This window comes from Chroicocephalus ridibundus, chromosome 8 (assembly GCF_963924245.1).
Source record: "Chroicocephalus ridibundus chromosome 8, bChrRid1.1, whole genome shotgun sequence".
Taxonomy (NCBI): domain Eukaryota; kingdom Metazoa; phylum Chordata; class Aves; order Charadriiformes; family Laridae; genus Chroicocephalus; species Chroicocephalus ridibundus.
The window spans coordinates 18,057,857-18,082,020 of NC_086291.1; the positions used below are offsets into that span (position 1 = coordinate 18,057,857).

A 24,164-nucleotide genomic window follows, 5' to 3' on the forward strand; every position below is an offset into this window, starting at 1 on the left:
CAGCCACTGCAGAGCAGGGACTGCAGACAGTGCCACCCTATCCCTGTGACACAGTGTCACATCCTTGTGATGGCCACAGCGGCCTCTCTGAGGTTCAGTTGCTGTCTGGGTACATCACCCTAAGTAGAAACCGTCGGCCTAAAACAAATACATTCTCTGCAATGCTACCAATATGACTGCAAAGTTGGGAAACAAAGATGCATTTTTTTTGTTTTTTACAATATACATGTTTCTATGTGTTTGGGTTAAAAAGCAAGCTTCGCTTTTATGTATATTTAGCTTCACTTTCAGCTTGTGTTTCAAAACAAGTGCATACAAAAGCACATTATGTTTTTGTGGCTCTTTGAAGTTGAAACTAATAATAATAGCTAAATGTAATACGATTATAGTAACAGATAGATGAATACAATTTGCAAATTGTTATTTTTGCTAAATTTCCTCACTGAGCTGTTTCAATGAAGGGAGGGGGGGGTTGCTACACCTGTGACGAAAAGGAGTTGGGGGTTTTATGGAAAGGTGGGGGGGAAGCAATTAAAATTGACCCCTTTTCCCTGCCAAACCGGTGACGAGACAAACAATAATCGTTATTATAGCAGAGTGCGAGGAGGAGGAGGGACCCTCAGGTGCCGCCGCAGGTGACCCCGGCGGGGCGGGGAGGGGGCCGGGCGCGGCGGGGCGCTTTTGTCCGCCTCCGGCGGACAAAAGCGCCCCGCCGCGCCCGGCCCCCTCCCCGCCCCGCCGCCTGTCAGCGGTTCCGCCGGCTTCGCCCCATTGGTTGGCCCCGCCGGTAACGTGACAACGGCGGGGCGGATCCGAGAAGTGCCGGTTGGAGCCGGTGCTTCGCGCCGCGCTGCCCGTTCGCCGGAGCGGACGGAGGGAGCCGTTGCGGGCGGGCGGAGCGCCTGGTCATAGGCCGGGCCTAGGCAGGGGAGGAAGGCGGTGTGGGCAGGTAAGCGAGGAGGGGCGGACGGTGCTGACAGGTGCCCCGCGGCGTGGGGAGGGAGCGGGGCTTTCCCGAGGGCGGCCCCCGTTTTTTCCCGCCTGCCTGAGGGGGCCCCCGCCGGCGGCGGGAGAGGTGGGGGCCTGCCGGCCCCCGGTGGCCCGGTGAGCCTGCGCGGCTGTCGCCCCTTCCCTCGGCGGCGCCCCGCCGCTCACCTGCCCGCCTCCCCGTAGGCCGGCCGGGGCTGGGAGGGATGGAGGGACGGGGCTCCGGAGGGAGTCTCTATCGGCCCCCGGGGCCTGTCGGCCGCCCCGCTCCCGTGCGGGTGGGGCTGGGAAGAAAAAAAAAAAAAAAAACAACATCAAAACCAAAAAACCGTTTTCTGATTTGCGTAAGCGATATTTACACGTGTCCTTAAGTGACCCGGGGCGCCACAGGTCGCCCTGAGGCTTCCTTCCTCTCCCCCGGGCTCCCGGCGCGGCCGGGCGGCAGCGGCCCATGTGCGGCGGCAGCACCTGCCCTGGAGCAAACGGCGGGCGGGTGCCAAGTCCCAACTTCTCCGAAAGGAAGAGAAGAGTTAAACCCGCTGCCGAGGCCTGGCAGTATCGCGTGTGAAATAAGAAACGTCCCTTTTCCTCGTCTTTGTCGTTCTCTTCCTCTCCTCGGTCTTGCCCTCGCATTTCTCATCCCCAGCCAGGCACCGTTCTCGTAGCGAGGGGTTTCTTGCACGGTCGCTTTCTCTGGCATCCTAGCGAGGTGTTTTGGTGACGTGAGGCTGTTCTGTGGTGAAACTGAGGCAGCTTCCTGGCTTCAATCAAGAATTTGTCTGTGATGAATACTGCAATTAACCAGTTCTATAGGACTGGTTAAAGCAGACTTCTCTAGCGTGTGATGTTATATGAAGGTTGTCACTAATTACGCTGATCAGGTAAACTGTGTTTGAATTGGCACCTATTGTGGCCCTTTAAAACAGTAGCTTGCAAGTAGTGCTAGGATGAGCTAGGGACTATGTGGTCACTTGCAGTTTCAAGTATCAAAGCTACCTGTTTTGCTGACTCTCAGCTTTCCTTATCTGTTTGCTGAAGTGATAAGGTAAGGCCTCAATTATTTCCTGCTGTCTCAGAATTCTTCCTTGTGTACCTTGCTAGCAGAGAGGGCAAAAGATCAGGGCTTATTGATTTGTCTTGTTTGAGCTCTTAAACTTTTAAGGAGAGGGGAGGAAAAAAAGCCTACAAGACTGAAGTATCAAAATTTTATAGTATATCACTCATAGAATGTATTATGTATTTACTGTGTACGTTGCGTGTGTTTTCTTTACTCTGTGTAACTCAGCTGACTGCAAGGGGAACAGAAGAGTTGTCCTAAGTAGTGCTTTTCTTCAGTATCTGTGGTGCTGAGAAGGGCAAGGGACATGAAATGAGAGCAGAAGGGAGAACGGCAGTAGTAAAGAACCAATAGTTAGGAAAGGGAACAAGTTTTCTTAAGAGTTTTCCACAGTGTTTTAAACGTTCTGTTGTAGCTAGATAACAAAATGTTTATCACAGAGTTTTGCATTAGCATATATTTTTACGCTCTACTGAATTTTACGTTAGCGTAACGTAACTGAGTTTCAACTTCAGTAGAATTGATGTACCTTTTAGAAATTTGCAGTATTAACGTGCCGGTTCCCTTGCACTCTTGAGAGAAGAGAGTTGCTGGTCTGACTCTTATTTTTTTCCTTTTTCAGGAAAATAGGATTCTCATGGGGAGAAAAAGAAAATTGCCTTTTGTTTCTTGCAAGATACCAGTACAGCTTCTCTTTGAAATTGATGAAAGCATGTTGAGTAAATTTTAGGGAGGGACCAACAATGCTAAAGAAACATCCATCAGTATTTCAGCATTGTAGAATGATCTTTGTAGAGCAATATGTCACTGCCAAAGAAGTATTTTTATAATGGGTTTCTGAAGAGAGGGTGGAAGGGGAAATCTTGTGTTCCTGTAGCTGCTGCTGTGCCTGCCTTGCCTGACATGCTACAGGTAGCAAAAGAGACTGTGGCACTATAATGTTACTTCAGCTTACCATACCTACTGCTAAAGCCATAAAGCTTTACTCAGCTGGGATTAGAAATGGATATTTTATGTGACTAAGGGGATAAGGTGTGGTTTATACTGGTCTCTGTTGTTCCCTAACTGAATGTTTCACGCTATCTGTATTCTGTGCACTGTCCCGTGGGCTGTATTTGTCCTTTCTGTAGGCATCCTTATAACAGCTGTTGCCTTGCAAATAGTGTTATGCTGCCAGTTACTCTTACAGTTACTCTTTTTAAAGATAAGTTAGAAATCTGTGCTGTGGTTATGAAGATATTGGGCTCAGATACCATGGGTATCCATGCAGAAGGGCAAGGAATGTAAAGTGGAATTAATACTCTCATATTTAAATATTCTGTCATTTTAATGTGTAAGTGGTATAGATTATATGTTGGGTTTTTGCTAATAATTAACTAGTAAATTATATGCTTTATTCTTCTTAACTGGTGACAAGCTATGGTATACCTTGTCTAATACATATTTGTACCCTGTATGGAGTGAGTTCAGAACCGCACATCACAAACTTGTAACTGTGCTTTGTGGTAGCTGGTAAATGTAGCTGAGAGGCTGTGGCCTGAATTTTATTAACCCTGCCACTGCCATGTGGGCAGTCAGCCTCATGAATGTCAGAAAGCTTCTTATGAATCTTAAGTTATTAATAACTAAACTGCTTATTTGTATGAACTATCTTGTCCATACATTCCAATTAGAGTTTTACCAGACTTGGTAAGCGGGCTTCAGTTTATCGTAGTTATGCTTGGGTTTGGTGATTCTTTACCCCAAGAGTTGTTAGCGTGCTACGAACTAGTTGGGGATTTAATTTCTAGCTAGTTGAAATCAAATTGTAATTCAATATTGAACCAAAGTTTCATAATACTTATAAACAGTTTCCCCAGTTATCTGGTTGAAACTTCCTTATACGGAAAGACTATACTTCCTAGTGTTGTGGTACGTTGGAAAGAAGGCAGATGATGCAGCTCTCAGGAAAGCTGTTGGAAATGCAGTTTGGGGTATAATGCTGGCACACCCCTGTCCAATGTACACCCAAGAGGATTCTAAGGCCTTTCAGCAATCGGAAGGGAATTGTGGAGAAAGCTCGTAATGGAGTATCTTCATCTCAATTCTCATTGGTGCCGTTCTGTTTCAAAATAGTGTCTTCACACACCCTGAATTAAATTATGTGAGTGCGTTTTCATCAAGTGCTCAACTTTTCAGTATGTTCTGGTACTGTAAACTGAAATGCAATTTCTTATACTGAAACTGAGAATTTAGTTGACTGTGAGAAACTGAAGGGATTAAAAATGCCAGTAAGGGATCCAGTGATACTGATAAAGACTATGGTAGTAACACAGTCTGGTTTTGTTGCTGCTAATTGTTAGTAGGCTTGAGACCTTGTTGTAAACACGATTTGTTTGTTTGGGAGATACTAGCTTGAGTTGTGGTTTTAGTTTAATATGGAAACAAAGTTTTATTTTTGTGGCACAGCAGCTACAGACTATGGTCATGTAGTTTACTCAGGCTTAATTAAAGTGACATTGATTTTAAAGCTCTCACTTAAAACCCCAGGAAATATAACCCCTGATTTCCTGGATGTTATTGTTTTAGTTTTCTGGGAAAAATATTGGTATTCTGTAAGTAGTTCAGGTTGTCAAACATTTATTCAGGTATTTTCTGGTAGCTAAGTTCATCTGCATGCAAATGTAAAGATTACTGAGCTGGAATTAAAGAAATGCAAATTTAGACTCTAATGCTAAAATATTTATCCTTTAAACTAATTTTTCCATCTGAATGCATGCAAAATCTTGATGTGCATTTGTTGTGTAATCCAAAATATTTGAAGAAGAGAGGGCATTTGAAAAGTTTTAACTGAAACACTGTTTCTAGGTGTGTTTAAATTATTAACAAGATTAACTATCACTTCCAACCCATGCCAATGAAAGTGTGAAAATTATTATTACTTTGCCAGTGCCTTTGCAGTACAGGAAAACTGTTTTCTAAGTAAACGTTTTTTATTAAACATTAATGTTGTTTAAATACTAACTTTGCAATGACACTGACTCAACATCAGGAAAACACCAAAACATTGCTTAATTAAAGTGAGATGGGATGTGTCAATACTCAAATGCTTTACTGAACTGGAGTTGTTAAAAGTAGCATCTGCTTTGCTTCAAACTGTTATTTGGTTTCTTACAAATATGGGGCTGGATTTTTTCGTTCTACTTCTAAGTTCTTAATTGGTTCAGGTGGTGATAAAACCTTGACTGTTTTCGGAGTTATTAAACTTGGCTTCATACCAAAAAGTGTTTTTCTTGTAGTGCTGCTATCTGAAAAAACTTGCCAGTTGTTAGGTCTCCTCAGACAGCCTACTCAAAAAGGAAATTTTGCCCAGTAGAAGAGTACGTTGCACGGCTTGATGGAAGTGTAAAGCGTGAACACAGGTGCTAAGCTAACTTTGTGTTTGTTCAGGAAAAAAAGTGGGATTACTGTAGGTTTACTGTAGCTTTCAAGTTTGATCACTTGTACGTGGTTCTGAAACTTAGCATTGTTCTAGGAGATGCTTCTGGTAAGCATAACAGCGCTTTTACTTCTTGTGATCGTATGGGCAGTTCTCAAACTGCAGAGTTGGGTTTAGGCAGTAGTATGTAATTTGCACGTAGACTATTACACAGTATGTACAATGTGAAATTTGTCCTTTGGTCCTTTAATTTTATTAAAAGAAGATGTAGCTGGGTGCTTTGTCCAATTAATAAATACATAATGTAGAATAATATGAACAGGAAGATACTGAAGAGATTGAGGTGATTGTGTGCACAGCACGCTCCCTGCCAGAGCATTAGTTAAACCTGTTCCATTTCCAGTGAGTTTGTATTTCGCTGCGGAGTTTCATGAATTTTTCCTTTGGGGTGGGGAGATTCTTTAAAAAAATAACATGATGGGTTTCAGGAGAGTTTGGATACAAAAAGAGTGCCTGATGTAAATTGGAAACTTACCTGTTCTCATTATTTTATTTTGGATGTTTAGTCTGAACATCTAGAATCAAGTGTTTTAACTTGTCAGGCTGGCTTTCAAGAATAACTGTCTTTCCTGTTAAACAAGATGAAAAGCTGCTGCTTCTGAGAAGAGATACGAGCCACTGCTCAAAATCTGAATCAGCTTTCCAATGTCAGAACTAATAGAATGAAATCAGATGTGTTTCTGTATTGCTGCCCTGATAATTATATTTTCCTAGATGTCGTTAAATTCTTCTCTGTGGTCTGTGGAAGTAATAATATTCCTTTCTGGTAAGTTCTTCATGAAACTTATGCAGCATCAGGAAAACTTAAAACCAAAACAGTTTTTTGGCTGTTCTTAAATCTTGTAGCTATATTTGTACCTGGTAATAATTATGTTGCAGAGACAGAATGTATTTGGTATATATTTTTGATTTGTGTTTCTGTTGATATTCACTTGATGTTTCTGTTAGTTCTCAACATCTATTATCCTGATAGGATGCTGTTTGGTCTTGGCAGTTTATAAATACTGAAAAAATATCAGTTTCCTTTTTAAGTGAAATGTTGGAATTTTAACTTATGGTACCAAATAACTGTTCATATTTTAGAAACATCAAAGCGATTCTAGCTAGAAAAGGAGTATAAATGCAAATTCATATTTCTGAGATTAGGCAAAGGTGATAACTGTCTGACCGCTATTAGAAAAAGTAATAGCACGTGTGCTGCCAGCTCTCAGAACCTAATAGAACCTGTAGTACAATCCAGAATAGCATCCATGATTACTTAGTAAGAAGTGTTATTACTGTATAATGTTCCTCATTTAAATACTTTATGAAGAATGGGAGAAATATTACCTTGATTTTATGGCTGAGGAATTTGAGGTAGAGAGAAATAAAATGACTTGTATAGAACTATTCAGCTGTCAGAGGTAAGCATCCCTATTAAATGGGTTGGATATGGTTATTGTATTGGAAAGCAGTGTTTGAGCTAGGAAAATATGTACAATAGAGGTTCTGAATATCTAAACCACTAGATTTCAGTACTCTGCTCTGTGCAAAACTAGCAGGACTTCCTATGGTATGAAAAATGTTGCCCCCTTTGATCTTTGTCTAAATGCAGTGCTGTTGAATTCCTTATAGGAACTTTATCTGGAAGTATCAAACCAGAATATGAACACGTTTTAGTTAATACATTAGTACCTAAGGTGTTACATTACCATATAACGTATTATATTGATAGCTTAGTTATAGCGGCATGATACCCTGTGGACTACAAAATTGACCCAAATGCTTACTTGACTTCTTAAATAGGATTTGTAGTCCACGCTATGTTCTGCTGTGACAGCAGCACTCCTGGTGGTACTTGAAATTAATTCAGAGCTAGTTCAGGTGTGCGGACATACTCCAAGGCTTCTCCTTCTGAGAGTATTTTCTTATTTCAGACTTGTTTCCACTGGTTACAGGAGTTGTCTTGGTTATTTCAAGGGTCTCTGCCATTTATAACTTTATTGAAAAGTACACTGAAAATGGAAGAGCCTGTATGAGCAATTCCTGGCCTTTTCCCAGAGAAAGATGGTTTTTGTTAAATAATCATAACTGTTTTATACTGCTGGCTTTTTTGTACTTTTACTGCTCTTGAAGACTGTAGATAATAAACTATACTATAATTAAAGAATCTGCTAGTAGGGAAACTTTGTAGTATTTAAGCTGTGAATATTCTCCAGTGTTATCTTCCTCTGCTTTATTTTCTGATGTCCTGAGCACAGTAGCACAATGGATGGACATCATGAGTATCTGCCTGGCTTCTGGAAACTAAGGGGATAAAAATTAATTTTCTATTGTAGTACTTATCTTGGTATGCAGAATTAAATAGATACCATTGTGGCTTCCTTTAGAATGCTGGAGGGATGCAGCCGATACCATTGTCTTATGGTTATGTATTCGTATTTCTCAGCATGAGAAAGACCCAAGAATGTGGTTATGAGAATAAAAAGGCGTTATAAGTGAGCTTGAAAATCTAATTTCATGCAGTTGGAAGGTGTCTGACTCTGTGTTAGCTACATTAGTACTGGGATGAAGGACTCGATGTGCTGTTGTGTAAGATGGTTTCTGGGAGAGCTATAAAAGGTACAGAATACAACAGATATCAGTTCCAGTCTAGACCTTTTGAGATTGCTTTTCGTGTGATCTTCATTGCTTACGAAACAATGGATGAAGAACCAAGGAGACTTTTCATACTTAATGCTCCAAACTTGTTCTAAGATTTCTTTGGGACTTCGAAGTAAGGACTGTTTGTAGTATTGGTATAGTATTTCTATGTTCAGCATTGCCATATGGATTGTAAAAGCTAGTTGGGGGGCAGGGAAACACCAAAGGAGGCCTGTTCTTTTAGGTACCATTTAAGAGTGTAATCTGCGCCACTTCTGTGATATCTTCCATGGCACCTTTGGGCTGGAATGTTTGACAGCATGGCATGCCTGCAGTCATCTCTGGAGAGAGTTGTCTCCTCCCACGCTGGTTTGAATAAGTATTAGCTGAGCACAGATGGGCTATGTACTTCCGTCCTGAGAAGGCAGATGCATTTCCCATGCTGTTTTATCCCTTCCTCTCCACCCCCACTACATTCTCATTCCTCTTTTTCTTATGTTAGAAAGCCCACTTCCTTTAGCCTACTTAAGAGGCACCATCCCTCTGAGCATTGCTAGTCTCACAGTTCTGATTTTGGGTTTGTTGGCTTTTTCTAAATGGGATGATAATGCTCTTCAGGCATCCAGATCAGATTTGTGCAGGGATGGTGCACCTGTCTGCTACAAGTATTTTCTCGGATAGTAGTGGAGGACAGCCTTTGCTGCTCTTAGGGCTACATCATCGGTGGCGCATTCCTTGTACAAAGGATTAGTCCAGGTAGGGTTTTCCCCTCTTTTTTTGGTTGCTTCCAGCAACTGACTCAAAAGGTAGAGGAAAAAGCCTATTGTTTGCACAATTTAATTTTTTTTACACTTTCCCATTGCTGCAGTCCCCATAAGTGTTAAATCTTATTTTTATCTAGTCTACCTGTTCTCTATTCGGCATGGCCTATGACCTGTCTCCTTTTCTGTGAATTGCTTGTAATTTTTGTGAAATTACCAACTTTGTCTTAGCTGATATAGTATGGAGTCACTCTGGAAGTTGTTTTCTGTAACCTAGATTCAATCTCTTGCACTCGGCTTGTTTAGAAAACTATTTATCAAAGAAATGCGCTTACTTGGTCTGGCAAGCTCTGTTTAGTTTTTACTTCTATAACTTGAGTGTTATATTTTTTGAAAGGAAAAAACTTAATGGATTTGTAACTGGACTTGTTTGTTTCTTTAAATATATATGAAGTTCATGATTGTATGTTTGTGTCTGTGATAGCTGAGCCACTCTGGGGTGATATTGATGATTTGAGTACATTGCTGTGGGTGATGCAGTCTAGTATCTCAGTGCTCTTGCAATCCTATTTCACAAATCCATTAACATTTAATGAAAAAAGGTAGGTTTGCCTACAAGGAGGTAACTGATACATGCTTTGAATGTACTTGGCTTCAAACTTATTTGTAAAAAAAGGAAAAAGTCTCTTGCTTGGGTGCTGATTCTGCTTGTGTTACTGTGTCCCCTTTTTGAGACTTAACATGAATTGACTTTCTTTTCTGTTGCATTAAACTGTGTACTTCATTATGGGCTGTCTAATGCCGAGCTTAAAAATACAGTTCTTTGGGCTCTTAGAAGTGTATAGATACTTCAGAAGTAGTAGGAATGCATGCCCCTCTCCTACTTTTTATTCAATAGTGAAGTTTTTGTTCACTTGAAATGTTACAGGGCCAAAAAAAAGGGGGAAAGGAGGCTGGCAGAAGATAGTGCTTCACTTTAAATAGTAACCTCTTTGTGTTGAAAATGAATGTGATCAGACTGTATGGTGCCACTTAACAGATATTTGGGACTTGTTCTTTGTTTCAGTTTTTTTTTGGCCCCTGTTTTTACTTCATGAGAATAGCAGAAGCAACCTTCTGGAAGACTGTGTCGTTTGTGGTTTGCACCAAGAGGTGCTAGTCCATGATGATCTCAGTAAAAAAAGGTACTCTAACTCTGTACAGTATCATTTAAAATGCTTTTTATTGGATTTGACACTATATAAAGAAAGAGAATAGTATAGGTAATCTTGCATCCCTTTAGAAGCTGGAAACACGAGTTGTGTGTGCAGCACCAAATGAGCCTTCAATCCTTGTGCAGCACACCACGCAGACCCTGCCTGTAGAACGGGTTACCTCATTTTGATCATTTGAGCTAATATAAAATTTTCTTATAAGAAAACAACTCTCTGCATCACTTCTGCTGTCAACCAGGAAGGATGTTCACAGGAGAACTGCTTGCTGCGCTTCTTGATAAAGACAAGGACGTGCAGGTGGTATAATCACTGGTACCAAGTGGGAGCTGCCTGCAGACTCCTCTGCTGTGAGCTGCCTGAGTTTATCCTGTGGCCAAGAGATCTGCACCGCACAAGCCTGGGCTTGTTAACTAGCCAGAGGGGATCACTAACACCTCAATGTGCCACGACAGTTTTACGCTCTTATTTTTTTTAAAAGTCTTATGGAACTCTCTAGTTTTTTTTATTACTCTGTTAATGGGTTTTGCTATATTTCCTTAGGAATTGCCAAGCAGACTCGTGATAGCAGAGCAGTTTTTTAGTGGGTAATACCAATGTGGAGTTTTGGCAGCCTTTTTCTGTTAATATTTTCCTTTTTAAGGAGGAATATGTGAGATGTACAACCATTTGAAGAAATGTAAATTAATGTACCAAATAAAAAAATCTGTCTAAAAAGAGTGCTAGAGTCTCTGTTGAGAATACAAATTAAATAAGTTCAATTATTAGTTAAATATTAGAGTGAAACAAAAAATTTCTCTAAGTGAACTTATTCTTTGGATTCTTTGTATAACCAATACAAAGTACTCTCTTCTAAACATATGCTTGTTTTGATATTTATTGTAATCAGTATTTTAGATGCTAATACCGCTCTTAAGTTTATATTTGCAGTTAAAAAGAACTAAAGGGATGAAGGCACAAGGTGAAAATATATCTATGGTCTGCCAAAGCTACTACAGCTTGGCTGTAGTTTTATCTTAATGTGTCCTCAAGGAAAGAGGAGACCATAGCACTGGAATACTTGTCTGTGTAGTTAAAGTCCTTCTTCTGTCATACTTCTGTCTTCACCTGATATAACCTTAACTTCTTTTTTTCTTTTTTTTTTTTTTAAATGCATCTCAATTTGAAAATAGTGCTAGGACACTAAAGCTGTACAAACTATTGCTTACTAGAAATGTTCAGGTTTGATTCAGAGTCTGGATTCTGCTTGGTTTGGTAGGGGTCTTAGAAAGCCCCTTGACTATGAATGAAGTGGTATTTGCTCAGAATGTAGACAGCTTTCTTTCAAAGAGCTCAGTTGCGTTGATGCAATTATATGCAAAACAAATCTGGTCTACCTTTCATTTTACTTTAGTTTCTTTACCATTAGATTGCTTGCCTGTTTAACTCAGAAACATGCTTGTTCAGAAACCTAGGTTTCCTAAGTTTCCTAGGTACCTACTTATCAGGTTTTTTTCTTTTTCTTTTGCAGTGGGGTTTTTTTTGTGTAAACTCCTTGTCTCACCTACTGTCTGTTTGGTCTTAAACTTGGGTTTAAACTGAGTATTTGTCTTGCTAGTACAGGCCTTTCTAGGAGCATAGGTTGTGACCTGTTATAGCTAGAATACAGTCTTTAGCACCTTGAACTTGAGGAGAGGGCTGGGGAAGGGGCTATTACCAGTCAAAGTATGTATATCTGAATATGAATTTGTATTTAAAATAGCTCTCCAGGCTGGACTAGTATTAAACAAAAAGCACATTTAACAACCTTTTAAATTCATATCTTGTAATACAACTTCATTACAGACTTCAACCCTCAAAATAATTGACTTGGTTTCTCCCTCTCATCCACTATTGAGAGTTAGGCTCAAGTAACTTCATGGACTTTTGCAGACCTTGCTGATGTGATTCGTTATCCTGTGGCCTACAGGTATGTAATTCTAACTGCCTGTGGAATCACAATGTCTGAAGATGATCCATCTCCTCCCTAGTGAGTGTTTGACCAGTGACATATTTTTCTATCAAAGATTAATTCTTTACTGGTCTTCTTGAATAGAGAAAAGACTTAATACTTGCATATTGATGGCATTTAATGAGAAGTTAACTTTAATATGTCTCAAGGAAGGCAATGGTCTTTTCTGGAGTGCTGCAGGCATAGGTTGGAAATGCATAATGTAGTGTATCTAATTCTGCACAGCCAGATTTGAAGAGTAAGTCTTGTGCTTGTAAAGCAAATCAAATTGGAGTAAAGCTTATTTTCCATTTAGATTAGACTGCAAGATAAAGTATTCTTCTTGCATTAAAGAGAAAGGAAGTAACAGAATAAAGACAGATATTCTGAGTTTAGGGGAAGCTGCCTTTAAGGTGTTTCTTTTTCAGGTGCTGTAAGGCCTTTTGTGTTCAACCTTGGAATGCCCAAGCTTTTGGGTAGCTGAGGAAACTATTTAAAATACACTCACTATGTTGTACTCTCTTTCTCAGCTTGCTGAAGGTATGGTAGTGGTAGAGCTGGGTAGTAGTTGCTTAATTTTGCAAGACTTTTTCAGCTTATTTGCTATGCAGTTAACACTGAAGCAGTAGTAGAGGAAAAGTAACCCATGTAAAGTGAAAATGTCAGCGCAGCCTAACTTACTACATTTTAAACTAAAAACATGTTTACAGTAGTCCACACACACACACACCGGGAACTATTGGGCTACATAGTTTTATGTAAACAGCCTTCTCCAGAGAGCAAGGATTGCTTCTTAAACAGCCTAAGACTTTGCTATTGCTGTTCCACGTCTTATGTTCAGCAGTATTGTGTTGAGAGCAGGAGTATTTAAGAAAGGCAAGGCATCTAGTTAATCCAGATGCAGATGGTGAGATTGTCTGTAGTTTTAATTACAGTCTTTGATTGTTTGAAAGGTTCATATGGAAAACTTGAACAATGTTAGTGTAGTCTTGAACATCCTGTGCTTGAGGAATATGCTGGTTATTGTAGAGTGTGGGAATGTCTTCGGGTTTATTTTAAACACAAAAGGATAATCACTTATACGTGTTTAATTATCACCTGTGACCTTCTTCAGAAGGAACTGGAAAGAAGCTTTCTCTAATCTTGTTTGCATGTTGTTCTGCATTCAGTGGAACAGATCCAAAAATACAAACCCCACTGAAAAGATCCTGTAACTGAATCTGCTACATGTGCACACAAGTGGTCAAAGTACAGATTCGGAAAGACCACACATCAAATGTAGTGCTTGAATTGAGTAGCCTATTACTTATTAACAGGAGGCTTAAAAAAAGGCAGAGGTGGTCATCTGAATACATCTGTTAAGAGTATGTATGGCAGTATCATTCTTTATGAAGTCGGGCTTCCCTGGGAACTCTTGCAGTACCCAGTTTTTTGTTGTTTAGGGAACACTTGGAAAAGGAAATAGTAGTATGCTAATAGCAGGGGAAGTTTTAGCCAGGAAGGATGTATTTCAGGTGAGAGAGAAAAAGTGGTACACTAGCTAGAAGCTAAGTTGGTACTGTAGTTCAGGAATCACTTTTGATAGAAAATTGGTAAAACAGACACATTTACTTTGTATGTCAGCATCTCCCTATCTCAGTTAAGAAGCGCATCGTGTTGTTGGGATAACATCATGACCCTAAAAAGATTGGCTGAAAACTTGATGGCTGCATTTCTCTGAGGCAGAGGGGAAAAAGGCAAGATAGAGGGGCCACTGGAATACCTGTCAGGTGTGCTTTAGCTGTATAAATCTATTTTGATTAACTTAGTGTGCCAGAAACACTAGGTGAATACTTAATCAACAAAAACAGTGCAGCCTTAAAAATAAAACAAAGCCTCCTGTCAGGTACGGGCTTTTTGTAGCCCATTATCCTTTGGGGAGGACAATCAGGCACTTATCTTGCTGCAGAGCCATCCCCTACTAAATGTGCCTAAAATTATGTGAGCAGTGACCAAATGACACAGTAATACAATGTTAAGTAACCTTTTGGCAGCAGGGGAGGGTGAGGCAGGATATCTGATGCTTATAGATGATATTTTTCAAAATGATAGGCTTTTATTCGTATTCTGGATATGTTTCTATTGATCAGATTTATAAGTCTTGAAGTAACTAAAAATTGCCTAGATGTTAGTGATCTTTATTACTTTATTTTTCTGGCCTGCGTCCCAGTACTGCTCTGGGGTAACTCTCCTGAAGTCATCATTTAGCCTGGGGCTAAACTTCTGTCTCATCTTCTAAGAAAGATTGCCAATTAAATTAGGCCACTTTGAAAAGCTTTTATGGCTTTGATATGGGTTGAAAGCTGCTGGAGATGAAATTTATCAAACCCATTACAGTTCAGCATTATTCCATTTGATTAGTCACTCTTGGTGTACAGATAGGATTTGAAAGAAAACTGTCTTTAGCAAAATGATCATTAATAATTCACATGTTTATATTACACTTGTATGTACTGTGTACTTCTCTAATAGGAAGCTTTATTTCATATACATAGAATTGTAACAAATATGCATACTTCATTGGCAGGTTTCAAAAAGTAGTCATTAGCAAGACCAGAGTTCAAGTATTTAAATACTTAATATTGCGACGCTCACTTTCTGCTAGAAAGTGTTCTAAAACCAGAGCAAGAATGTAGCCTTTTTTTCCTGAAATATGTAGTAGCAACTAACAACTTTCCACTTCAAGGCAGCGAGGTGAGAAAGCGTTTTATAGAAACAGACCTTACAAGATTACATGGGTGAGTCTCACTTTGAGTTCTCAACCTGTATAATGTTTGAGCATTGTGGCATTGCTTGAAGAAGGTGTATTCGGTTATGCATATTCTCAAGTGTACCGATATTTTTTTAATAGAATTGGCTTGCGTTCCATTTTCTGTTTTTCTTTAAGTGACTTAGAGAAAATACTTTATCAAACACTGTTAACTGTTTTATTGTACTCTGAATTCTGTCCCTTATACCCAACAAGAGCCTTGCTTATTCCCCCAAATAGGTCTGTTACCCGCCGAGTGTTCTTTATATAAAAGTGCAAAGTACGTATGTGCGTTATTAAATTATGTTACTTGTAACTTTCTCTAATAAGCATTTAGTTATATAAAGCATCTTCTTAAAATGTTAATATCTGCCTAACTCCCTGATGATGTTTGTCATAAAAGGATTTCTTCCATCCTCATGCTAATTGGCCTTTTCACACTATTTTAAACTCTCAGCCAGTTCAGTGATCGCTTTGACTTTTCAAATGTTTTTCTTTGTTAAAAATATATTATTTTTACCTTTTGGTCTTACTTTGTTGAATCATTCAACATATTTATCTCTTAGCAAGTTCTTTACAACTTTAACCAGGGTCTCAAGTCTTTCATTTCTGTAACAAAGTTCAAGTAAGAAGAATTGACTGGGTTTAATTCTAGATCAGAAATGAAAAAAATACTTTTGATTTTTCTGTCTACGTTCAAATCAAGCATGTTTGGCTTGAGTCGAGACACGATCCAGGTATTCTTTGCAGAATGAAAGCTTTAGTTTGAATGGATTTAGTACCCTTTTGTACTTTACTTTTATATTCACACCTCAAAGAATTAAACCAAAAGAACTCATTTTAAAGGTATTTACAGATGTGTTTTTTGCAAGTTGAGCTGGAAGGATTGAAGAAATTGCTATTTCTTAGCTGTGGTTAGAGCATCTCAGCTGCAGGACTAGTAATTTTACTTAAATGCAAAAGCTGTTGAGCTTAAATGGCTTTCAGTGCTTGGAGAGGGGACAATAATAAGGGTCATTACCTTATCTCTACTTTAGGAAAAGCAACTTTTAGATGGTGACCAAGTAAATAATTTGATGGGAGTGGCATCTTAAATTATTCTAACTAGATCTCTAGTTAGATCTTTTTCTCATTAAATGTTGAACCTTTAAAACACTGCTGCAGAAAGAGTAATGAGCTGTTGTTCTTATACTCACAGTTATTGGAGTTCAAATATTTCATGATCTGATGGACAATTTATTTTCTCTCCAGGAGTGTTTTGTAACCATCCTGTCCTACAGCTGCTTTCCCTTGAGTGGGCCTGGTAAGTTTATACATTCTATTAAAAGTAGCCTTGTCAATGCAAAAAAGGTTAACATTTTCAGCCATTCTTCCTTCAAATGTGAATGTGGAGTAAGAATAAGGTTTTGCCTTAGTTCAGCTGTTCTTTGTCTCTTTGTAACACCTTGTCAGCTCTGCTTGGAATTGAAACGTCCAGTACCGATATATTATGAATATGAGCCAGCAGTGGGCCCAGGTGGCCAAGAAGGCCAGTAGCATCCTGGCTTGTATCAGAAATAGTGTGGCTAGCAGGACTAGGGAATTGATTGTCCTCCTGTACTCAGCACCGGTAAGGCCCCGCCTCAAATACTGTGTTCAGTTTTGGACCCCTCACTACAGGAAAGACATTGAGATTCTGGAGCGAGTCCGGAGAAGGGCAACAAAGCTGGTGAGGGGTCTAGAACACAAATCTTGTGAGGAGCAGCTGAGGGAACTGGGGTTGTTTAGCCTGGAGAAAAGGAGCCTGAGGGGAGACCTTACCACTCTCTTAGAACTACCTGAAAGGAGGTTGTAGTGAGGTGAGGGTCAGTCTCTTCTCCCAAGTAACAGGCGATAGGATCTGAGGAAACAACCCCAAGTTGCACCAGGGGAGGTTTAGATTGGATATTAGGAAAAGTTTCTTCACTGAAAAGGCTGTCAAGCATTGGAACAGGCTGCCCAGGGAAGTGGTTGAGTCACCATCCCTGGAGGTATTTAAAAGATGTGTAGATGTGGTGCTTAGGAACATCATTTAGTGGTGGACTCGGCAGTGCTAGGTTAACAGTTGGACTTAATGATCTTGAAGGTCTTTTCCAACCTAAATGATTCTGTGAATAAGAAAAGTACAGAACATTCCTGTTGCTTCGTATCTGTACTGCTTAAACTTTACAGTAAGTTTTCTCTAAAGCTGGTAGTGTCTGTGGTATTGCCACGGACACTGGATAGTTCATTGATTATTTTTTTCAGGATGCAAATTATGGGCTTCTGTTTTTGAGAAACTTGAATTTCTGCTAAACTTTGGTATATCAAATTTATGATTGAATTCTACTTCTTGAAGTCTTGCATGTTGCATATTTTATTTTCACATAGTTATTTGGCAAAAAAAGTCATTACTTCCCAGTTGAAACAGGGCTAGCTGTTAGGTGTTTCCTGGTTTTTGTGTTGATGTGACTGTGCAAAACTTTGACTTCATATTCTACATGATTGTGTCTGAGTATGTTGTGTTCCATTTCATGTAGCTGTAGCAATGCAAAGATTAATGGATTCTGATGTCCCTAATAAGGCAGCAGTTCTAGTGAAAGCTGAAATGTTTGCTCTTTATTTAGGTGAAGCCATTAAAAATAAAGTATATTCAATGTTTTTTCCATCCAGAATGAAGACAGATGTAAAGATGGCATGTCCAAGGAATTTTAAAAGGTGTAGACCTCCTGACTGAGCAGTGCTGTGAATTTTACTCTCTTTAATTAGTAAAGTAAGTATGAATCAAACCTGTGCTGCTGGGGGTTAAGCATGCTACTTTTATATATATGACAATATTGGACTATAACAAGTTATGTTTTCTTCATTTGCATTCTGTCAGTAAGCTTAATTCTCTTGATGGGAGAACATGGGAAATTATATATAGGAATATGTAATGCAAAACTGCTCTTTTGAGAATTTTTGTGTATTCTTTACTCTTTAATTGGGTAGAATGATTTAATCTAGTAGAAAATACTAAATTACAGGACACATCATGTTAATATAGCGCTCTGATTCTTGTAATTCTTCATACACAAGAAATCACTTTTGCTATGCAAGTTTAGGACAGTGGTGAAGGACTGCTAGTAATATCACACGTGTCTTTAACCTATACCTGCTTGTTGCTTCTACTTGAACAGTACCCAAATGTTTGGTCAAAATATACGGTCTCCTGATCTGTGATGCTAGTTTCGCTCTTCATTTAAATTTTTATATCCCAAGTAACTTTGCTTAAAATAAATATGATGCTTAGAGTTAGGTGCCAGGAGTTCTTGGATCCTTCTTCTATGCTCTGGATGCTAGGCCAAATGTTACACATCTAAAACTGTGAAAATAGTAATAAGCTTAAAGTGTTTAACGGTGAGATAAATTGTTTGTAACAATTCTCTAAGGATGTCTTTTCTTTTTTCCTCTACCAGCTGCTGTTCTCTCACAGGTGAAAGTCATGATCACGCTAACAGAACTCAAACTCTTAGCAGATGCCCAGTCATCATACCACATCCTAAAACCATGGTGGGATGTCTTCTGGTATTACCTCACCATGATAATGCTGCTAGTTGCTGTGCTCGCTGGGGCCCTCCAGCTTACTCAAACCAGAGTATTGTGTTGTCTTCCTTGCAAGCTAGAATTTGACAATCATTGTGCCGTGCCTTGGGATTTAGTTAAAGCCAACCTTAACATGTCGGCTAGCTCCACAGCACAGATAATCATCCCGCTTAAAATCCAGAATGATCTCCATCGGCAGCAGTATTCCTATATTGATGCAGTATGTTATGAGAGACAGCTTCACTGGTTTGCCAAATTTTTTCCATACCTAGTGCTTCTGCATACCTTTATTTTTGCAGCTTGCAGTAATTTCTGGCTTTACTATCCTAGTACAAGTTCCAGGCTTGAGCACTTTGTAGCCATTCTTCAGAAGTGTTTTGATTCTCCATGGACAACGCGTGCCCTCTCAGAAACAGTTGCCGAGCAGTCTGTGAGGAAGTTGCCAATAGCCAAATCAAAAGCAGTGATTTCATCACCTGGGAGTTCAGTAGATATAGGGGCCAGCAGGCAGTCCCTACCATACTCGCAACCTGGCTTGGAAACAACTGGAAGAGAAAATTCTTCAAGTGTTCTTGACAAAAAAGAAGGGGAACAAGCTAAAGCTATATTTGAAAAAGTGAAGAAATTCAGAGTACATGTGGAAGAGAAGGATGTCATATACACAGTGTACATGAAACAGATTATAGTGAAAGTCATTGTATTTGTAATAATAATAACTTATGTCCCCTACTATTTATCATTTATTACACTTGAAATTGATTGTGTAGTTAATGTTCAAGCCTTTACGGGCTACAAAAGGTACCAGTGTGTTTATTCGCTAGCAGAAATTTTTAAAGTTTTGGCTTCTTTTTATGTTGTTTTAGTGATCTTCTATGGCTTAACTTGTACTTACAGTTTGTGGTGGATGTTAAGAAGTTCACTTAAGCAATATTCTTTTGAGAAGTTGAGAGAGAAAAGTAATTACAGTGATATACCTGATGTAAAGAATGACTTTGCGTTTATTCTCCACTTGGCAGATCAGTATGATCCTCTTTATTCCCAACGATTCTCAATATTCCTATCTGATTTGAGTGAAAACAAACTGAAACAGATAAATCTTAACAACGAATGGTCAGTGGAAAAACTGAAAAATAAACTAGTAAGAAATTCCCAAGACAAGATTGAACTTCACCTTTTCATGTTAAGTGGTCTTCCGGACAGTGTTTTTGAACTAACAGAAATAGAAGTCCTAAGCCTGGAACTTATTCCTGAAGCCAAACTTCCTTCAGCTGTGACCCAGCTAATCAATCTCAAAGAACTCAATGTTTATCATTCATCAGTAACTATGGATTATCCAGCAGTCAGCTTTTTAGAAGAAAATCTGAAAACATTGCGCCTGAAATCTAGTGAGATGGGAAGAATTCCATTTTGGGTCTTTCATCTAAAAAACCTACAAGAATTGTGCTTAACAGGATATTTCATGCTAGATCATCACAACTCCATATACAATGAAAGCTTTCAGGGGCTAAAAAATCTGAGATCAATTTGCTTAAAAAACAACCTCTCCCGTATACCTCAAGTGGTTACAGATCTGCCTTCTTTACAACACTTGTCTATCAACAATGAGGGAAATAAACTGATAGTGCTAAATAACCTGAAGAAGCTGGTAAACCTGAGAACCTTGGAATTAATCTGCTGTGATTTAGAGCGCATTCCCCATTCCATTTTTACCCTAAACAATTTGCATGAAATCGACTTAAAAGAAAATAATCTCAGAACAGTGGAAGAAATAATTAGTTTTCAACATCTTAAGAACCTTTCTTGCTTAAAATTGTGGCACAACAGTATTTCATATGTCCCAGTGCAGATTGGTGCGTTATCAAATCTGGAACAATTGTATCTAAATTATAATAATATTAAAAATGTTCCATTGCAGCTATTTCTTTGTAAAAAATTACATTATTTGGATCTTAGCTACAATAAGCTAACCTCCATCCCTGAAGAAATCGGTTACCTCACCAATCTGCAGTACTTGGCTTTGACAAAAAACCATGTAAGTAGAAGTTTGAATTACTACTTAAAATAATAATAATAATCATAATCAAATATTGACTTAATCTGCCATTTTTTCTGGAACAGCCTCTGGTTCAAAATGCTTTTGTGGTGTTCATGATTAAAGTAAACCCAATCAAGCTGAAAAAAGGGATGGTGCTTGTTTAATTACTAAAACTTTGGTGTCATCAAAACTTGCATAATAGAGAGTAAGTACTATGCTGGTCTGTAGCAGCATAAGGGCTCTGATCCAGAGATAGTATAGCTTAGAATGGCTGCAGAAATGTAGCTTCTCTTTCCCTGCAGCTGTCTATCCTATGTAATATTTTAATGGAAGTGAACAGTGTTAAATTTTTGCATTAAAATGACAGACTGAAAGCTGTAGTGAATCAACAGCTAGCTGATGAGCAGCTCAGCTGTCTGATTGGGAAGAGGGAAATAATTATAGCTGGTAACCTCGTTAGCCATGCTAAACTGTCTGGCTTGTTACCGTGGGGTCCAGGCTTGTGACTTAAGACATCTTTTGGGGTTTATAATTGTTTTCACTGGTGATGCTGGTTTTGGATGTTACATGTCAGTAGCGTGGACCAGGGCTACTGTACTGCACAGAAAACTGTTTGTACAGGTTTCACAACACAGGAACTCTAACGTCTCTCCACACAATCTGTGTTTTTTTTTCATTAAGTGATTCTTAGGAGACAGTAGCCTATTTATCTCCCCTGCCACCTGCACATGCACACATTTGTACGCACTTCTGCGCATGCATGCATGTATACGCTCCCCCCACCACGCTTATGTCTTGACTTCTGCCAGTAGCTGAGCATCTTCACAACAAAACAAGTATATAAAACCATTGTGGTGTTCTCAAGCACTTTTTTGCATAATGATAGAAGCATTACATTTTCCCTTTCCTTATCCTTCCATAAATTAAGAGGTTGGGGTTTTTTTATCCTAAAATAAAACCGGGAGATGTCAAAACATGCAGCTGCATGTAGGCTAACAAGTTCTAATGTACATAATTTTTGTTCTTTTCTTTCCTTTTTCTAGATTGAAATGCTGCCTGATGGATTATTTCAGTGCAAAAAGCTGCAATTTCTTCTTCTGGGAAATAACAGTCTAATGAATTTATCCCCTTGTGTGGGTCAGCTACTGAATCTTGTTCAATTAGAGCTCATTGGAAACTATCTTGAATCACTTCCTGCTGAACTGGAAGAATGTCAGTTCCTAAAGCGGAATAGTCTAATCGTAGAAGAAAGGTTGTTAAAAACACTTCCACCTCGCGTAAGAGAGCGTTTGCAGACGTGCTCAGATAAGTGCTAAGTTTAAAATGAAACTCTGCATCACTGCGTTTTACAAGCCTTTTGCTTAATATCTCTCTAAAGATCTGTATAGGTGTAGAGAAGTGAGGGAGAGATAACCGTTTACAAATCAGTCTTAAACTTAAATGCATTGAACTGGATTGTGTTGGAAAAGAAAAATTTATTTTGATTTGAATAAAAGATCAGCCTTTAAGAGGTAATCATATGATTGAAAAATCTGAAATACCAATTGTTGGTTGGGTTCTACCGGTTAATTCGGTTAAATGTTTATGATAGTATTGAAATGGAAGAGTTGATTGCCTTGCTATAGTGAGAGTGTATATACTTTTTTCCTATGGGAATTTTTTCTGTTGATAGTTATGATTTTAAAAAGTTTCATCTCCTGTCGTATAAGATCTAAGAACCGTCTGGAATTAGTTTCTAAATATGAACTCTTCACTAACTTGGAGTATATTAAATTCAGAATTTAAACTATTGAGCAGTTCAATTGCATGGGGTATACTGAAAGTAATTTTTCAAGATACCTTAATTTTTAAAGCTTTTGAGAAATACTGAGCATTAATTCTCTAATTTTTGGAAGATGCCATTTGAATCTTGCTATTAAAACCAGCTGGACAATAATACCTGAAACCAGTTTTAGTATTTTACCTTAAAAATAGTAAATACAAAATGAATTGCTGTCTAGAAGTTGGGAGGAATCAGAAGAATCTGGAGTAACTGTTGTGTGCATGTACTAAACAATAAATCTTACAGTACCGATCTTCATAGGTAACAATGGCCAACGGAACATGATATTGTTGCAAAGTTGTCTTCTGTATGTTGTGAGCATCCCGGGTGTTAGTGTAGTGTATGTGGCTGTTTAACATTTTTATAACTTCTCATTACTGACTGCCTCAGTGCTTCTTCTCCACACCCAGTTACTGTATTTTGATGGCTGGGGAGAGGATGAAGGAGGTTTGTATTAGATAGGGACAGAAAGACACAATTAAAACAAACCAAATAATCACACAGTTTGTAAGCACTTGGGAGGGAAAGAAACAGGAAACATTATAAGCTTTGCCTCTTCTAGGGATGTAATAATTTTATAGTGGTGGAATGAGCTCTTATGCCATCCTTAATACTTGCAAAACTGGATGGAAATAAAATGGTTTCTGGCTTCATTCTTCTGCTGTGCGCTGTTTTATTGTATTTGAAGTCTTAACTCTCATGATGATTATCATGTTCACTAAAAATGTAAGTTGTACCCCTGGGATAAAAAAGCATCCTTTCCAAAACATATTTGAAAAATTTTTGTATTATATTAAAGTTTTCAAACCCAATCTTAATTATGGGTTAAATAGATGAGGTAAACTGTGCTCTTAATGACTTTTTGTTCATCAAGTGTGCTAACTATACGTTCCAATGTGTAATAACAAATCATCACAGATGAACCAGATTTTAATGCTAGACTACTTCTAGTCATCTCTTGCTCCTGTTCCAGTGCCACTCTTGTGGAGAGTAAGGTTTGTTTTGAATGAAAATGCCAAAACCAAGTCTGATCAAGATGGAAGTAGGAGATATCTCTGCAGTAGCCGTGCAAGAGGTGCATCTTTTTTCACTGTACTGATGACATTCCAAAGACCTCTGTAGTTAGAGCACTTTTCTTCTCAGGGAACCAAGATGTGGTATAACTATTACTTTTTATGTAGTTCTAGAAATGTTTAGTGTAAATTTGTTAGTTGTGTTTATGTGCAGACCGGTGCTGCTGGAACAGTCTTTCATAGTGTCCGTATATAGCTCTTACAATCTCTACTTTCAACTAATTTTGAGTTGTATAATAGTTCCGTAGGAATTGACATGGTTCACAAACAGAGCTAGCTGTGGTTAAACCAGAGTACATTGCTTTGCACCCCTGTGGCAAGAGTTTTGTTAATAATTGCAATAGGTCTGTGTCAGGGCTTTATAACTTAACATTGAAGAACACTTCATGCCAGAATTTGACATGCAAGACTTGCAGTCTAGTAATTTTTAAAAGATTAAGCGAGCATTTTCTTTAAAGCTTTTTTCTAAATTGGAAAGCTGTATTGAAAAAGTTAAATAAGCAAGTAGCTGGCTTGGCCAATAACTTCAACTTTTTAGCAGTGCATCTGTCCTTTTCCATAATCAACAAAACTGATGGAGGCAAACAATGGTCTTTAATGGGCATTTTTATGCTAGTTCTGTCAGAGTGAAATAACAGAAATAACTTGGAGAAAGGTACTTCATTTCTAAAATGTGTAACCTCAAATGAGTTGGGGAAACACTAAGAAATGCATAAGAATATAAATATGTTTTATAGGTAAAATTTTTTTCAGGCTTTAATATTTTTTTCATTCTGCAC

General features: G+C 38.7%; 1 protein-coding gene across 2 annotated transcripts; it reads left to right on the plus strand.

Moving 5' to 3' along the window:
* Window positions 1-786: 786 nt before the first annotated feature.
* Window positions 787-22,965, plus strand: LRRC8B (leucine rich repeat containing 8 VRAC subunit B). Of its 2 annotated transcripts, XM_063345120.1 has the most exons (6): window positions 787-949; window positions 9,972-10,089; window positions 16,125-16,176; window positions 17,544-17,643; window positions 18,329-20,487; window positions 21,534-22,965. In XM_063345120.1, exons 5-6 carry the CDS (start codon window positions 18,355-18,357, stop codon window positions 21,804-21,806), a joined length of 2,406 nt encoding a protein of 801 aa, XP_063201190.1. In that variant the 5' UTR covers window positions 787-949; window positions 9,972-10,089; window positions 16,125-16,176; window positions 17,544-17,643; window positions 18,329-18,354; the 3' UTR covers window positions 21,807-22,965. The 2 variants fall into 2 exon arrangements, with proteins under 2 accessions (XP_063201190.1, XP_063201189.1); XM_063345119.1 differs by lacking the exon at window positions 9,972-10,089.
* The last annotated feature ends 1,199 nt before the right edge of the window (window positions 22,966-24,164 follow it).

What these genes read in the sequence shown, in the direction of transcription:
- LRRC8B (XM_063345120.1), top strand. Translation starts at nt 18,355, where the DNA reads ATGATCACGCTAACAGAACTCAAACTCTTAGCAGATGCCCAGTCATCA. An exon ending in TGGCTTTGACAAAAAACCAT is followed by an intron (nt 20,488 to 21,533) that starts GTAAGTAGAAGT and finishes TCCTTTTTCTAG; the next exon opens with ATTGAAATGCTGCCTGATGG.